Here is an 18360-nt window from a genome sequence, read left to right on the forward strand (position 1 = left end):
TCTGTTGTCTTTCCAAACCTTTCATACCCGGTCAGGGAGGAGCTCGTTCAGGGCCACTGGGGCCCAGGTGGAATCAATCTAACCTCACCTGCAGCTAAGTGAGACTCAGGTGTGCGTTTCACAAATGTAACTGCAGAGTTAATGATGTTTTTCACTCAAAGGTACAATATGACAGAAAGATGTAGTGGAATAAAAGTGAAAAGGTTCTTAAAATATAAATACACAGAGCATTATAATCTGAAGCAGAAAGACACACAGAGCGGATATATGTTGTATAGAAACATGCGAGCTGGGAGTGTGTACAGTGTGTGTGTGAGGCAAAGACACAGAGAGATATAGATAGAAAGATGGAGAGAAAGATGGAGAGAAAGATGGAGTCTATGTTTTATTAATCTGTGGTTAAGTGCCGGAGAGAGCTGACGTGAAACAACAAACCTGCAGTGTGTCACCTGCAACATGGCCGACACAGACGGACTCGGTTTTACTTCTGTTAAAAAGTATTTAAAAACATGTTTGAGGTTCAGCGCTTTAGTAAAATATCAAAACATTTGCTCTGATAAATCAATAAACCAGGAAAAGCTTCCTGTGAAATGCTCCAAACTAAAGTGAAATTAAACATTATCTGGTTGTTTTTGGTTTCTGATTTAATCATTCACATTCATTTGTGTTCAAACATATGAACTCTTTATATTCTGAATGAAACGAGTACTTTAAATGTCAGTGAACACGCGGGATGTAAACCTTTGTTTCTGTGTCGGTGTGTTGCTGCCCTCTGCTGCCTGGAAGTGTAGATAATGTCCTGATAACAGGGTGGACAGGCAGCAGGACTCTTTATGCCTCCACGCTTCACATGAAGGCGTCTTCACAGTTTGTTTGTTATTAGATCTTATTCCTTACAATAATTAAAAAGGTAAACATTGCAAACATGAGGGAAACACTTCAGGTTACAAATATTACTTTACTTCATACATGACTTCATGCATGAACGAGGATTTACACCTGATGGCTGTTTGCCTCCGCCAGTGAAAGTTGTAGTTTCCAACAGTGTTTCCACAGAATGACAGTGTATGTGAGCTAATATTTGAGCAGCCTATATATTTAAAATAAATAAATTAACTGCAGCATCAGTGGGTCTACATCAAACAGGAGAGGTCACAGCACATTTATTTCAAAGAGGGAGATCAAACCAGAGAAAACTCTCCCTTTGTTTCTCATGTGATCAAAAGGAGACCTGAGGGTCAGAGCAGACTGTGGAGAGTGTCATTCTCTCAGACAGATAAAGCATAAAAATAAACCAGATGTAAAATAGTTCCAGCATTGCTGAGAATCACTCTCATAAGACAGACAAGACCTTTGACCTTTGATCAACAATGTAGTCAATCTATGTACGAGTTCAGGTTCAGGGCTCATGACTTATTTCAAGATATCACCTCTCGGCATTACTGACATGTTGTGTTCATCAGAATGGGACGGGCTGTTTCGGGAAAGCCGGGATGTTGACCTTTGACCTTTGGTTAAAAAAGGCCCCACTTCTTTAATTTTCCTTTGAAGTGTTCTGAAGATATAAATTTCACAAGAAGGCAGCATGGACAGAATGACACCTGTTTCTATTCTAGAAAACATCATGATGGCCACAGCAGGTGCGCGTGTACCTGTGTGGTGTTTTGAAATATATATTTCTGTATTTGCCTGTCATCACATTTCATACACTTCGCTCCTGTATTATGGGGTCATGGACGGACTGCAAACCATGTTTACGTGGAAACAGTTTTATTTTGAAGGGTCAGTTTCTAATTCAGCACTAGGTTGACTTTTATTGGTCCAATAAATGCCTTCCGAGCGTTATCTTCCTGTTTTCTTCAGAGGTTAATAAAGTCCACAAGTTAATCATACCTGTCCTTTTTTCATGATGGCAAAAAGGCAACCTTCTGTTTCGTGTGTTTGCCACAGCAGACGCCTTTTAACATTTGATTTTTACTTTGCAGTCGAGTTCAGCACCACTGCGAACTTTAACCTCAATACAAACATGTTGTTAAAGGACCTCTATTAAAGGGTCAATTTAAACTCAATTATAAGCTTTGTGAAGGCAGAACTTTTTCCTCTGATGACTTTTTGATTCACTTTAACTTTAAGATTAAGTTTGTTTCTTCTGATGTTTTAAAAACGTGACGATATATTTGGTCCTGGGCCATCTCTGGATCGGCCTCAGTGGATCGCTTTGATCTCAAACACGTGCGCTCATAAATAAATACAATCCCTCAGGTGACTTTTGTTCTTATCTAACAGAGGGCGGATTCCTTAAACCTAATCCTTGACCTTAACAATTAAACGTACAGCGTTCCCATTTTCTTTTTATAATCTTGTTTAGTTCTTGGAGTTTATCAGAATTCTCACGTGCATTTGAAAACATAAATACATGTGGTAGCATGTTGTTTGAGCTCTGCTGACAACAGAAGAAATGTAAGCCCTAAGCAGACATGCATCCATACGTTTTCTCAAGATCTCAACTTATTTATCTCGTTATCTTGAGAAATAATAGGAATAAATAGTTACTGATCTAAAGGTTAATGTTCATATTAAACAGCCCATAAAGATTTAAAAACCTTTGATGGGCGCTGAGTCAAATTTGTATCGCGTTAAATGGTCACAACGCAAAAGCAAAAGCAAGTTAAGATATTTTTAATCCCTTAGCTTCCATAAACTATGGAAGCCCTAAGCGGACCTGCATTTTATTGACTCAGTTTTCCGGTGATAACGAGTCATTTCAGTTGTTTTCTCGAGATCTCAACTCATTCATCTCGTTATCTCAAAATATCAAAGCTCGCCCATACTGATGAGGTCACTTCAGCCTGTTTCTGTCTGTTTGTGCTTTTGCAGCTCTGAGGAGACGAGTTATGATCATGTGTCGTTATCAGAGTGAACAAAGTGTATGGATGAATGTCTGCTTAGGGCCTCCGTAGAATTGAGAAACTATTATTTATTCAGTCGCTTACCCGACAGACACGCTGTAACGAACTGACTCACCAAGGTCTCCCCTCCTCTCGTTTGATCCTCCTATCCTTGTTTATTGGACCAGAGTCCGCTATTGTGGCGAGGTTAAATGACGTCATGGGATTCGAAAAAGGAGAGCGCCATTTGTTCATTCTTTATTGCAGTGTTTGGTGTTTTGTGCTTCCTCGTCTTTGGTTAATACAAAACAAATTATTGAAAAAACAAGTGTTGATGTTCCTATTTTAAAGGTTAAAAGGTTGTAGGAGCATTTTAATTACTTTTACATCCTTTGTGAGGTTTTACCAAAAAGTGTTTGTGATTTAAAAAAGGCGACTTTTGTCAGGGTTTTTTTCCCTGGCTGGCACCCTATAAATTAAAAATTAAATCAAACTAAAATTCATTCACACTAAAACCGTCACAACGCTGCTAACTGAAAGTGAATTTATACAGTTGGTAAGTTTTGTCAGTGCTTAAGCATGAAAAACCTGTTATAGAAAAACACACTTTCATTCTGTGATCTGGTTCAATCTGTTGTGTTTACACTGCAGATTTATGAGCTCACAGGATTAATACCATCTGATAAATTCAGTCACATTAAAAAAAACACCCTCACATGTCCTACTTGTACTCTCCTGAACGTGACTGATTCAATGAATCGAGGTCAGAGCCAGGTGTGGAACTATTTGACTACGCAATAAAGCAGCGGCAGTATATAAGCCTGCAGGTGGAGGGAGGCGGACTAACGAGTGTAGGACTGCAAAGGTAAGTTCTTGTTTAACTCACCTCTGTTATAATGTGTGGTAAATGTAGCGTTAAAGAAAGCTTTTAAGTGTTGAGATATTTAAAAGGTTTTAGGAAACAAACTTAGACTTACTCGTATTTTTCTACTTTGTTCATTTTCTACTCAGTTTTTACACTGTAAATATTAAAGTTCAGACACTCACGTCCCCGGTCTTATCCAAGTGATGCAGGGGCATTTCTGCCGCCTTCAAAGCTTGTCGGTGTGAAAAGATGTTGACTGTGTTTCAGATGAAGCTCTGCGTGTTGCTGTCGGCTCTGCTGGCTCTGTGTTCACACAGTCTGCAGGACGTCGTGGAGGAGAGCGCACAGGTCAAAGAAGGTAAACACAGGTTTTATTACACACAGGTATTTATGCTGATTAGTTCTTTCTTTATGCACCTTTTGAAGTCGGTATTTGTATCTTTTAAAAGTTGTCTGATATATCATGGGCATAATTTACTCACTAAAATTGCTTTGAATTTTGACTGTGCACTCAAAGCTGCACTTTCTCTTCCCCGGCATGTTTCTTGTTATTTACAGTTGATGTTTTACTTACAGGACGGTCGTAAAGTTGCATTTATGGTCCATAATTGTTACCGTCATTCGAGTTCTTATTAAAGGTCCTTTGGTTAAAGGTTTTCGTACATTAACAAGATTTCATTGCATTTGTTTCATTGGATATATTGAGGACATAAACTCTGCTTATATGTTTCCATGTTTTAAACAATAATTCTCCTTTACATTTATTATTGGGGTGATGGTGGGTGCTGGTATTGTACTGTAGTGCATTATATCAACAGGTGTTTCTAATGTTTTGGCGCCTCCCTCATGTATGTATATGTGGTGGACAAAGCATTAGGAACCCCTCTCAATAACATACAGTCCAGTTCATAAAGTTAAATTAACACTTCCTTGAAAGTATGAATTCAAACTGAACATGTAATCTTAGTGAGGAAGAATTTATGTCAGTTTTAGTTTAAGTTCGATCAGCGCATCTTCTTTCTATTTTACCCCCACATTCAGTTACCCCTCTGAACCCGGATCTGGAGGACAGGATCCCTGAGTTCACAGCTAACGGGTCACTGTTGGCTCTTCTGGCTCCTGCTGAAAATGTGAAGAACAGAACGGCTCAGTCCTTCTCTGTCAGGTTTGGAGGCTCCACCCTGAAGTGGCTGACGTCATATGGCTCCCTCCCCTCCGGTGCTGTTTACATTTACAACAATTATGCAAAGCGCTATGACTACATCTGCAAATATGGATGCTCTGCAGGCTTCTTTAACCCGAAGATGGGGCCTCGTTGCCGGTACCCCTATGCAGAGAAAGAGCGTCTTGGATACCCATTTCAGATCCTGGTGAACAAAGACAACTTTGAGGCTTTGGAGTGGAAGGGTGGATCATGGGGTGGTGTGCCTGCAAATTCAGTCAAGACCTGCTATGGAGAAGATGTGTTTGTTGGGAAGAACAAGTATGGTCTTGGGAAGGTGCATGTTAGACATAAGGCCTTCTTCCTGCCCTGGGAGGGTCGTGAGTATTGGTACAAGCAATACCAGGTCCTGACCATCAACAAAGATTTCTACAAAGAGCGCGTGTACAATGTCAGATACAACACAAATGTTAAAGTCACCGAGCATCCTCCAGAGAGCCTGCACCAGTCCACCATCACCAACAACGAGTGCCGCCCAGTTGTAAAAACATTTACAATGTCAAAAATGTCTCAGGAGGAGAAAAGGTGGGACACCAGCACCGCCACCACGACTGGGATCAGCAGTAGCATCACTGCACAAATCCCAGCCATCGGGTCGCTAGGTATTACGCTCAGTAAGGAGACGACAAAGCAGTTCTCCAGTGGAACCACCGTGATAGAGTCAAAAACTCACTCCGTCTCTGTCCAGATAAATGTGCCAGCAAACCACTACTGCAGCGTCAGTATGGTGGGTCGCAAGTACGAGGCAAGCATCCCCTTCACAGCCCTCCTCAGCCGCACCTACAGGAACGGGAGGACCAGAGTGGTGTCCATCACCGGGAAGTTCAGTGGTATGGATGTTGGAGGAATCCACTCTGTGGTGGATCGTTGTACACGTCTCCCCAACGCTCGGCCCTGCGCCTGAAAGAACAATGGGACATCTGAAAAAATAAATGTTAAATATTGATTAAATTGTATTAAAATCTGCACATAAACTTATGTCATCACTCCACTGTTTCAATTTTCTGAAACTGAATCATTAAATTTTATTGCTGATTTTTTATTTTGTCTATTTTATACATTTTATTGTATATATTTAATCACTTATTCTCTGCTCAGTTTTTAGACGTTTGTTTGTTTGTTAGACTTCAGGGGCGCCTTCACATGTCACTATGTGTTACCGTGTGTGATTGTGTGAACGTTGGTTTGTTTATTCAAAAGAAATGTAGGCTTGCAATAAAAATGCTTTGTGTGTGTGTAAATATATTTGAAATATGTTTCAAGTAATAAATAAAATATATTGACAAGAAAAAGTGTATTGTTTCCCCTAATATCAAAAGATAAACATACGATCTTTCTCAATATGTTGGCAAAGAAACATTTTGATTTTACAACCACATTTATACAAGTGACCATGGATTTGTTTATTAAGATTCATAGCAATTTAAATAATACTACTCTATATACTTGGGATGAACAGGGTCTGAGGTATTAAATACAAAGCTTATCTTTTTTATCCCAGTGATCAATACAACTTTGTCTGTTGAATTAATTCTCACAAGTTGGAAATGTAGTTTTTCTGAACAGAGCTTAAAAGCTGACACAATTTCACTTAAAGATCTCTGACCGTGTCCTCACTGACGAGCTCAGCCCCATTACCTCCACCTGTTTCCAATCAGCTTGTTAGGAAGAGAGAGCTGTGATTGGCTGTGAACACAATTCAAAAGTGGTGCACTGCAGGCTTTTCATCACTGCACTGCTGTGGAAGGAGGCCATACTTCTGGTTGTGTTGGGTCAGCTACTTCAGATTGAGGCATTTCTGTTTACATTTGACTATATAGCTGGCTGACACCATGGGACTTTCTTTAAGGTAACGTTTAAGTGTTTTTTTTCTGTGCTCAACATTGTACTTTTAAAATGTCTGACATTACCGATGTAATAAGGTAAAGATGTCTTTGTTTTCAGAGTGGTGCTGATATGGCTGCTGTTTATTGGAGAGCTTCGGGCAGGCATCAAAAGTAAGGCCTACAGCATGCAATTGTACTTTATCTGAAATTAACATTAATTCCTACATTTTAAACTAAATTTCATTTATGAAATGCTCCTTTTAAGATGTTAAATGTTGTAAATAAGATGGTGGAATCTTTCGTATTTCAAAAAGGGTAATTTTATTTTGTTGGATGGTAATTCAGCAGCTCCCCATCATGGATTTGACTCTGGCAATTGGGACATGAGCTACCAGCCCAAGCCCAAGCCTCAGCCGCAGGTGCCCAGCTACCAGCCCAAGCCTCAGCCTCAGCCGCAGGTCCCCAGCTACCAGCCCAAGCCTCAGCCTCAGCCTCAGCCGCAGGTGCCCAGCTACCAGCCCAAGCCTCAGCCTCAGCCTCAGCCGCAGGTGCCCAGCTACCAGCCCAAGCCTCAGCCTCAGCCTCAGCCGCAGGTGCCCAGCTACCAGCCCAAGCCTCAGCCTCAGCCTCAGCCGCAGGTGCCCAGCTACCAGCCCAAGCTTCAGCCTCAGCCTCAGCCACAGGTGCCCAGCTACCAGCCCAAGCCTCAGCCTCAGCCTCAGCCTCAGGTGCCCAGCTACCAGCCCAAGCCTCAGCCTCAGCCTCAGCCTCAGGTGCCCAGCTACCAGCCCAAGCCTCAGCCTCAGCCTCAGCCTCAGCCTCAGGTGCCCAGCTACCAGCCCAAGCCTCAGCCTCAGCCTCAGCCGCAGGTGCCCAGCTACCAGCCCAAGCCTCAGCCTCAGGTGCCCAGCTACCAGCCCAAGCCTCAGCCTCAGGTGCCCAACTACCAGCCCAAGCCTCAGCCTCAGGTGCCCAACTACCAGCCCAAGCCTCAGCCTCAGGTGCCCAGGTACCAGCAGAAACCTCAGCCTCAGGTGCCCAGGTACCAGCAGAAACCTCAGCCTCAGGTGCCCAGGTACCAGCAGAAACCTCAGCCTCAGGTGCCCAGGTACCAGCAGAAACCTCAGCCTCAGGTGCCCAGGTACCAGCAGAAACCTCAACCTCATGTTCCCGGCTACCAGCCCAAGCCTCAACCCCAGGTTCCCAGCTACCAGCCCCAGGCATCAGGCTACAAGCCCAGTTATCCTCAGATCAATTCGTTTAAACCAAGATCCCAGGCACCTCCATACAAGCCCCAGCCTCATGTTCCCAGCTACCAGCCCAAGCCCCAGCCTCATGTTCCCAGCTACCAGCCCAAGCCCCAGCCTCATGTTCCCAGCTACCAGCCCAAGCCCCAGCCTCATGTTCCCAGCTACCAGAATTTTGGCTCAGGTGTTGCAGCCAATAGTGAAGCTGGACCCAATACAAGAGATTCAACAGGGTAACTTGCATTAACCTTTTTATTTCTATGTTTATACTTAAATTTAATGACATTGCATAAATTCTCTTTTAGACTGAGAGGGACCCATCTCAACCATGGAAGCAAAGGAAGATTTCGCTACAACTCCAACTAAACCATAATGTACAGATGGAAGGGTAAGTGTTCCTTATCTCTGTGGGGGATAGCAGCCTTAATATGCTGCCCCTTCATGCTGCTTCCTGTGACTAAAGGTTGAACATTTTGTCCACTGCATTTTTATTTTTTTTTAGGCACTCCAACTGATGAGCCTCATTTGAATCAGTTTGCACCATGACAGCCTTTAAAGAAATAAAATGCTTTTTGTATTAACAGTGTGGAATCTAAATTTACTTTCAAGTTAAAAATCTACAAGGGTTTAAATGCCAATGCAGACTTGCAAGCTTAAAGGTATGAAAATCATGTTTAAGATGGGTGTGTTGCATTTGCACCATGAATGACTCAATGCAAAATTACACTCTCAGTATAACAAACAATTACAGGAATCCTCACCTCTGGAACAAGGCGTGTACCTTGTGCAGTCTCTGCTGTTTACCTTCAGATACAACTCTGCATGAATGTTTGGTTTTAGTTGGAACTTTATTTTCTGTGCAGATGGCACTTTACACAACAGGACACTGATTGTTTGTAGACAGACTAAACTAATCCCTTCAAATTTTGATGGCCGCATTGGAAGAGTTTATTCATTTGGCCTGTACCAATCTCTTACTCTAAACAGTAAGTCCGTTCTCAGTTACTGCGAGCTGCAGCTTTAAAGTTTGCAAACTTTCCTCTTAAGCGGCAGCAACAGGTGCCTTCCTACACAGCGAGGCTTCAACACCCAAGAGACAAACAAAAATAAAACACTTAATGGACAAGGACTTTAAAATGCAATGGGATTTAATTGTATACAAAATGGAGCACAAAATTGAAGTCATGTTTTCATGCCATTGAGTTTTGTTCAAAGTCACTTACAATAAGAGCATTGTAAAATGACACCACCACCAGAAAAGCATTTAACGTACAGATATCATTATACAGATATATTCTGTCAGGCATTATGTAGAGCTTTTTGCATTTTATTTGCACGTCTTGGAGTCCTTCAGAAGTTCACATCGGTCAACCACGGCCCGAACTTCCCCAACCTGAACGCTGCTGTACGTCCCAGTGATGGACGTCGTGTGGATCTCCCCGTTCCCATAGGTGCGGCTGAGGCGTGCAGTGAACGGGATGGTAACCTTGTACTTGTACCGCATCATATTAACAGCGCAGGAGTGGTTTGGTGGAGCTGTGATGTCCATAGAAACGGTGTCAGTGATGGTATCTATCATGTTTCCCTTGGAGTACTGGAAAACCAACTCAGTGCTGAGCTCAATTCCAGAGGAGGTGATCAGGGGAATGCGTACTTCCATGCTTGTTTTAACACCACTTCTTATAGAAAAAGCAATGTCCCACCTTTGAGTTACCTGATACGTCTTTGAGAGGGTATCTGTTTTCACCACCGGGTGGCATTCGTAGTTACTGAGGGTTGTTTTATGCATGGTCTCTGGAGGAAAGTGGAAGATTTTAGACTCATCAGTAATGTATCTGACATGGGAAACCTGCTGGCTGACTATATTCTCACTGATGGTCAGGACCTGGTAGTCCTTGTACGAATATTGAGAACCCTTCCAAGGCAGGTAGAAGGCTTTATTTTGAGTGTCAACCTTCCCGAGTCCATATTTGTTCTTCCCTACATATAGGTCCTCCCCAGGGCAGGTTCTGACAGAGTTCTTCGGCACTGAACCATGTGAATCATCCTTCCACTCCAGGATCTCAAAGTTGTCTTTGTTCACCAGGATCTCAAATGGAAAACCAGATTGTTCTTTTTTTGCGTTGGGATAGTAGCAATAATGGGGCCTTACTGGGGTATAAAAACCAGCGTGACACTTGTATTTGCAGACATAATCAGTGCGATCAACGTATTGATTGTAAATTGAAACAGCATCTTTTGGGAGAGAGGTGTTCCAGGTCACCCATTCTAGGAGAGAGCCATCAACTGACATGCTGGGGGAGGACTGAACCTGCCTCTTCTGCCTTAACTTAGCGACAGTCACAAGAGGTGGATCCATTTCCATTGATCCGTTCATGGTGATCTTAGGACTGCCATTTACATCTAAAGAAAAAAGAAGGAAAAGGCACAATCAGCTTAAAGACACAGAGCAAACCCAAAGTGAAAAGTGTTGTTTATCTTTGAAAGAAGAAAATTGTTTCTGATTCTTTTCAGAATTATGAAGACTTTGGTCAGTTACTTTACAACATCCTGAACTGTCACTTTGTTCTCTTTCATTTGATCTACTACTTTTGTCCACAATGAAATGTTTCAGAACTGATTGGATGGACATGGATGTGGAAAGTAAGTACAAAGATTGTTAATGCACATAAGTGTCTAACTTGAGTATTAAGTTGTCAAACAACTTTATTGCTGATTTTAACGCTTTAATCCTAAAGGCAACTGGACTTGGTTGAAGTTCTTGAAGACATTTTGCCTCTGCAGTTCTTCCAGTTGCCATGATTAAACCTTTGAATCACCATGTGCTGAACGTGTAAGAACCTTCACAGACTTTATTGCTGATTATTTTTATTTTGCACCATTGTTCTTCCCTCCCAACGGTAACAGATAAAAAAGACTATTCTTTGGGTAATCGATTAGTGCATATCAAGCATGACAGATGTAACATACCAATACAACCTAAAGGCCTCTCAAGCCTTGTTGTGCATGTGATGTCATTGACTGATGGACAACCTGCAGGGTGAAATTTGCTGACAACTTTTGAGCCTCTGGAGCTTTTGGAGACTCTCCATCCAGATTTACACATCGGACCGAAGTTAATGTTCATTATTTTCGCCATATTTTCTTTGTCTTATTCAAAGGTGGGATCTTAGTTTAATCAGAAGATAACAGTAATCTCCAGACATGAGGGGAGGTGCAGTTAGCTCTGCACAGTCGGTAGAAATGTCCTTTAGAGGATTAACTTTTTTCTTTAATGCTGTGGTTGTGCATCATTCAGCGTTCTATCCTGACTTTTTTTCCCCACTTATAAAGCCGGTTTGTGTTTACCTTCTCTCTGTCCTGTGTTCCTGCTGATGTCCAGAGGACTGGCTGAGGACAGGGCGGGCAGCACCAGCAGCAGCAACACTGACAGCTTCATCTGGAGATGGAGCACACAACAAAGTCATTATAAGTTACCAGCAGTTAATAATACAGTTTGTAATACAGAAATACATGCTCGGTGAAGAACGTGGCCCCTCAGTGGTGAGCCATCAACACAAAGTCTGAACCTGTCTGGTACATTTGTTTTTGCAGGAAGTTTTAGCAAAGTAAAGTTTTTAGTTATAGATGTTTTTGGAAATACAGAATTAAAACAAAAGTAATTCTATTGATTTAGTTAGAAGTGGCATTAAACTTAGATTTTAATGGTGAGCTCTCTTGTATGTATCAGTTATGCAGATTGAGATTTCTGAAGTTAAGTCCTGTTTTTATGAACAGATTTTTAATTTCAAAAAGTACTCACCATCCCCGTGTCCATCACCTGATGCAGCTCCAGTCTCCCTCAGGTTTAAATAGTGAAGCTGAGCAACATGGATGAGTCACTGAGCAAACACTGTACATGCTTTCTCTTTGCCTTGGCCTTGATACTGATCAGTAAACAGTCACAGCTGATGTGTGACTGATTAGCCTTTTGGTATCAGACTGTGCACCCAGAAGCTCAAACACAAGAACAATAAGACAACACCTTTTGGAGGGTTTCTTCTTTTGACATGTGTTTTTATTCGGCCCAAAACTATTTATCAAGGAAAACATTTTTTAAAGCATTGATATAAATTTGTTGATCACATTATATTTATTTGGCTTTAGTCCAAAGTGTCATTAAAAGGTCATTGAAATTAAACAAGAATGAAGCTCAAACATTGCTGGGTAATCATACAGACATGTCATGGCAGGCATAATGTTGGGCTTTTTACATATCATGTACATGGATCAGAGTTATCTAGAAGTTCACACCTGTCGAGAACCACCTTCAATTTCCCAGCCTGAACGCTGCTATACGTCCCAGTGATCTACGTCGTGTGGATCTCCCCAGTGCCATAGGTGCGGCTGAGGCGAGTACAGGACTTTCTTGGAGGAGCTGTCAAAGACATATCAGGTGAGTCAAAGCTGGGACACACCTACTCTTTTAGAGCTGGTATTAAAACAAGCATTATAGCAGGCCTCCCATTTATTACTTCTGCAGGCATTGAGATAAGCTTTGAGGCATTGTACGAGCACTTCCAGGGAAGCACTGTGGTAGATGTCATCACTGATACGGATATTTCATGATTTTTGACTCATCAGTGTTGTACCTGACATCGTGAATCTGCTGGCTGACTATATTCTCACTGATGGTCAGGACCTGGTAGGAGTTGTACCGATATTGAGAACCCGTCCAAGGCAGGTAGAAGGCCTTTTTTTCAACCTTCCCATATGTGTCCTTCCCTAAGTATATGTCCTCCCCAGGGCAGGTTCTGAATGAACTCTTCGGCAGTGAGCCGTAAGAATCATCCTTCCACTCCAGGATCTCAAAGTTGTCTTTGTTCAACAGGATCTCAAACGGAAAACCAGATTGTTCTTTATTTCCATCGGGATAGTAGCAATAATGGGGCCTTGCTGGGGTATTAAATCCAGCGTGACACTTGTATTTGCAGACATAATCAATGTGATCAGCGTATCCATTGTAAATTGAAACAGCATCGTTTTGGGATGGAGTCGTCCCAGGTCACCCATTCTGGATAAAGAAAAATGGAAGAAACATATTCAGGAAATTTGTTTGGAGGTCCCGGGCTGGTGTGGTTACACGTGGTCTGCGGTTGTGAGGCCGGTTGGATGTACTGCCAAATTCTCTGAAACGCCTTTGGAGACGACTTACGGTAGAGAAATGAACATTCAATTCACGGGCAACAGCTCTGGTGGACATTCCTGCAGTCAGCATGCCGACTGCACGCTCGAACAGAACTTGCGACATCTGTGGCATTGTGCTGTGTGATAATACTGCACATTTTAGAGTGGCCTTTTATTGTGGCCAGCCTAAGGCACACCTTTGCAATAATCATGCTGTCTAATCAGCATCTTGATATGCCACACCTGTGAGGTGGATGGATTATCTCGGCAAAGGAGAAGTGCTCACTAACACAGATTTAGACACATTTGTGAACAATATTTGAGAGAAATAGGCCTTTTGTGTACATAGAAAAGGTCTTAGATCTTTGAGTTCAGCTCATGAAAAATTTTAGCAAAAACAAAAGTGTTGCGTTTATATTTTTGTTCAGTGTACATATTTACGCCTCCGGAAGCAACATCCAGCTTTCCTGCTCCTCCGGTGTAGCCAGTGGTTAGCGATAACGGACTTCCAGCCAAGACTTCCGTTCCAGTGGGCTGCGTTGTTTACAGTCCAATGAGCAACTACAGAAGTGAGAATGGAGTTGGCGTTGAGGCACGACGTCAAAGAACAGATTGTTAGCTGAACTTGCATGCAGATGTCAGTTTACAGAGATAAATAAAAACATAAACGGTCATCAGATCACTGCTGACGGGAGCCAGGACGGTATTAAGATTCTCTACGTTCGAACAGTAGACAGAAACCAGAACGCGTCCACCTGAAGTCGTATCACTTGCATACAGATTCTGCATTGATACGCAGCGTGTAAAAAAGGGAACATCAATGAATTAATCATTTTGAAACGTGATATGTTGGATGCCTATCCTATCCTGATGAAACGTTGATCCTATGTGCAACATAAAATTTAATTTTACATTTTAAAAAGTGCAAAAAACTGTTTAGGCAGAAAACTACAGAGGCCCTGTAGTCCCAAAAAGTGACAGTTTTTATCTTGCGTGTATAAATAATCATCTCCTTTTGGCACTTCAGAGATTCCATAGTTTTCGGATATTCAATTCAAAGATTCTCTCAAACATACTTTGTGGATACACATAGCACTTTAACAGCACCTTTATGGGCTCAGGGGCTGTGTGAAAAGAACTACATCATTGTGAGCTTTAGAAAATCTGTAATAGTTAGTTAGTTAGTTAGTTAGTTAGTTAGTTAGTATTTGACTGCTAGTTTAGCATTAATGGATATAAAAGAATGTACTTCTGTTGTGTTTCCTTTAATGCTGGGAGGAGACAGTCTTTCCTCTCGTCTTTTCCTGCAGTACTAAAATCACTTCTCAGTCACAGTTTAGAAAATGTAAAGTTTATTTAACGAGAGAATTAACTAATAATCATATTTTCTGCAGCTCTTGTTTTGCCTCTGGTTTGACATTTTCTCACCATTGAGCAGCAGATTAATGTTCTGGCCATGACGTGCCTTTGAGCTTATCACAGATACTTCCTTATCTCTGTTTTCTTTAATAGGTGAACTATCCTTAAACTGTATTTAATCAGGCTTCTTCACATTACAGGAAAATAAAGCCTGTTTTCTGTTTCGGTTCTTTGTGGTCTTTGTGCTTGTTATTCCAGTGCATTTTTTTAAAACAACAACTAAAGGAGTTTATGTATAACCTGATTTATTGTCTGAGTTTATTTAGTATCAAATCATTTCTGTGGCTTTACTGTCAGCTCAGACTGTGTATGCTCAATGCTGCTCTGTGTTCACTTCAAGTACATGAAAGTATTAGGTTTGTACATTAACTTGAATTTATTTTGAAGGACAAATGAAAAGAGTGAGGCGGGGGAACCTGCTGCCTTTGCTTCCTGTTTTCTTTAAGTGAATAATTTACAGTTTTTATATTACCAGAATATTGATAAAGGACAAGAGGGAACTTTTTTGTCTTGAGGAAGTAGACACACGTGTTAACAATCTTTAATCTTTTATGACCACACTTTATTTCCCTAAAGGTGAATTTTTGCATCTTTATTGTGTCTTTTACAAAATGTCTTGACATTAAAAAGCAGCAGGAAGAGTCTCTGTATACGATTTGTCCAATCAGCAGCTTGTTTAGGGAACGTTCAGTGGTGGACGACGTTCTCAGATCATTTACTGATGTAACAACGCACTGTAAACTTTGACAATGTAATATCAGTGAAAAGATTAATTTACCTTTCAGAAGGTTTCACCTGGAACCCAATGTGATAAAGAAGATACAGAAAGAGATTCTACAGAAGTTCTACCTCCTTCTGGTTCCTGGTTGAACCTTTCAGAGGTTTTTACCTGTAACAACATAAAGGGTTGTAGCTAGAGGCCTCAGTAAAAGGTTGCCTTTGACAGAACCCTTCTATGGTGTTCTGGTTCAGCCCAGAACTCTCTCTGGGTAGTTCTTTACAGAACCTTTCCACCTTCTTGAAGTGCTAACAAAGCCAGCCAGAGGGTTCTGCTGAGAATTCTTTAATGTTTCAGTTGTTTCTTGGTGAACGCACAGACGGGTTCTACTAAAAAACGTTCTATATTCTTGTGTTTCATTTGGATTCCACTAAGGGAGCGTCAACCAGCTTCTCTTCTGATGGTTCCGTGAAGAACCAAAGTGTGTTTTACAGATATTCAATCACTAATGCTGTCTGTTGTGGGGATCAATTATTTTAACAGTTTTTAATGTTTGTGTTCCTAATGGAACCCTCAGTGGCGGCTCTATGGGGATTGACTCACTTTTGGACTCAGCCTCAAGTGGCCATTTGAGGAACTGCAGTTTCAGGCACGTCCGTGTTTTTCAGCCCTGGAGGTACTGCTTGGTAGTCTCTGTACCCAGCACAGACGTGAACAGCATCAAAGGTTTAGTTCACCAAGTTATAAATACACTTTTGTCTTTGTCAGTTAGTTTGGCTTGCAGTCATTCAGGTTTTTAAATATCCGCTCCACTAATTGGAGGTCAGTAGGAAGTCTTATTGTGCTCATTGTTGCTCCGGATAAGTTCCTTCTGCAGAAGAGATAGTCCTTAGATTAAAGGTACTGCACACTTAAACATGCGATATGTCGAAACTATGATGAAACACGTCCATGCTGGAGTCAATATCAACATTTCAAATACATTTTGTGTTAAAAACAGGTCCACACGCCATGTTTTAAATCAGCTCTGAACCTCGAAAGACGAAGCTGACGCTGAGTAAACAGGCCGAAAGTTCCCTTTGTTATGAAATCTTCCCACCGTCCACCCTCCCTACCATCCCCCTCCTTATTCATGCACATTTTCTACATCATGCAGCAGGTGGAGTCAGGCTCAGACTCACTGTGGGACTGAAGCTGAGATGTCCGATGTTAGCCACCAGGGGGCAGTGAAACATCACCATTAGCTCACTGCATATTGTAGCCGACATGTCCTCAGTTCATTCTACAGCAGTGCAGTTATCAAATTTTACACCAGGAAACACACTACCTAATAAATAAAGAACCTAACGAGCATGTGTTTGGACTGTGGGAGGAAGCCGGAGTACCAGGAGGGAACCCACGCATGCACGGGGAGAACATGCAGACTCCACACAGAAAGGCCCACTACATCAGAACCAGGACTCAAACCAGGAACCTTCCAGCTGTGAGGCGACAGCGCTAACCACTGCAGACTTGTCACCTCCAGTTAGGTTAAAATCAGTCTAAAAAGAATCCATAATTCCTCTTATATGCGTTAAAGTTAAAGTAACAAGGTGCAGATGTTTGTGTCAAAATGTGGAAAGTAAAAATAAAAAGGAGTCAGAAATATAAATTCTTATGCAAACTGCAGAAACCTGAAATATGGGTGTTTCGTGACCTCTGACCTCTGTAGGTGTGTTCTGTTTACAAGGTGGTTCGCTGCAACCAATCGAGAGCAAACATCGTGCAGCTCAAAGGAAACTGAACATCGGTTCATCATCTCGCTGAAAGTTGACAAACCAAATTACCCATCAGTCATTGTGCTGCTTATCTGGCATCTATTTCATGCACCATTTATATTTATCGAGGATGACATCATATATATTACATAATAATCAGTTTGTTATTGGCATATAAAGTTACATCATATCTAAAAACCTGCATGTCATCAGAGAATAAGTTCTGCTCTGTCAGTTTGAGTGGAAGAATTGAGAGATTACATCTTTATTATATTCATGTCAGGAGGTTTGTGTGTGACTTTATTAGCTGCTGTTAAGAGGACAGTGAGTGCCTGATACACTGAAGGTCACTGATACAGGTGATATATGGAGGACAGAGACACCTGATAAATTACAGCCTTATCACTCTGTTTTTTTACTCGTTAATAATCCTGAATCTTATCCGACATTTATCTGTGCTCATTTTGTAATGGGTCGTAAGGTCAGCACGAACGCAGCAGCGGGGCGGCTGTAGATTACAGAGAGGTGCAAACAGACTTCTTCAGGTTTCCCTTCATCACCTTGTTACGCTCATTCAAGCTCCGGCTTCAGGCTCTGAGAGGTGCTCACAGTATAACAGTAAAAACTGTCCCATGTATTGAAGTGCTGCGCATGTGTCGTCAAATTGATGAAGATGTTTTCTTTGCTTGTGTTTTGTATATTTTGTGTTTTCTTAAGTTGCTGTGCATTGAGCTCTCAGGGCCACCGTAGAAGTCTCAAGTTTGGCATTTTGGCCGTCGCCATCTTGGGGTTTTTTGGGCCAGCAGTGACCACAATAGAAACTGAAGCATCCCCTGTACCTATAATACCTCTGAGCATTTTTATTTCTGCCTTCAACATTTCAGATACTCTGTGCAGTGTTTCTCTTTGGCTCTTTGGCCCGTGTTGTTATAACGAAAACTAAGAAAGTTATTGTTCAGTTTAAGGAAAGTTTAACATGCCTTACACTTTTATATGGCAGCTTCTCACTAAATCATTCAACTCATTAAATATTCACTTTTTATTTTCTTTTACCTCCAGAGCGCACACATTCTCACATCATTGTGTTACTCTTTATTTGACAGCTATAGGGCAACGTGATGATTCAGTTTTATCTCCTGTAAACGTTCAGTGCCCCACTTTACAAAAATGTTCTTATTTAAAATAAACTATTCATTAAAAAAAAAAAGAAAAAGATTTAATTTAAGCTCCTGTAAAGAGCTTTTTGCTGGTT

The 18360-nt window shown here is 41.5% G+C and overlaps 3 protein-coding genes and 1 pseudogene across 3 annotated transcripts; 2 read left to right on the forward strand and 2 right to left on the reverse strand.

Annotated features, from left to right (window-relative positions):
• The first annotated feature begins 4020 nt into the window (after positions 1-4020).
• On the forward strand, positions 4021-5879 carry LOC138610945 (natterin-3-like). The gene is made up of 2 exons (XM_069683829.1): positions 4021-4111; positions 4795-5879. Exons 1-2 carry the CDS (start codon positions 4021-4023, stop codon positions 5877-5879), a joined length of 1176 nt encoding a protein of 391 aa, XP_069539930.1.
• A 1305-nt stretch (positions 5880-7184) lies between these two features.
• On the forward strand, positions 7185-8414 carry LOC138610071 (uncharacterized). The gene is made up of 3 exons (XM_069682763.1): positions 7185-7529; positions 7626-8281; positions 8354-8414. Exons 1-3 carry the CDS (start codon positions 7185-7187, stop codon positions 8412-8414), a joined length of 1062 nt encoding a protein of 353 aa, XP_069538864.1.
• Positions 8415-9375: 961 nt separating this feature from the next.
• Positions 9376-11487, reverse strand: LOC138610072 (natterin-3-like). The gene is made up of 2 exons (XM_069682764.1): positions 11397-11487; positions 9376-10451 (listed from the first exon to the last, which is right to left on the reverse strand). The coding sequence occupies exons 1-2, from the start codon at positions 11485-11487 to the stop codon at positions 9376-9378; spliced, it is 1167 nt and encodes a 388-aa protein (XP_069538865.1).
• An 893-nt stretch (positions 11488-12380) lies between these two features.
• Positions 12381-13338, reverse strand: LOC138610073 (natterin-4-like; annotated as a pseudogene).
• Between the last annotated feature and the right edge of the window lie 5022 nt (positions 13339-18360).

This window comes from Semicossyphus pulcher, unplaced genomic scaffold, assembly GCF_022749685.1.
Source record: "Semicossyphus pulcher isolate SPU_LCO1_2020_fin unplaced genomic scaffold, fSemPul1.0.p SCAF_6, whole genome shotgun sequence".
Lineage (NCBI taxonomy): Eukaryota > Metazoa > Chordata > Actinopteri > Labriformes > Labridae > Semicossyphus > Semicossyphus pulcher.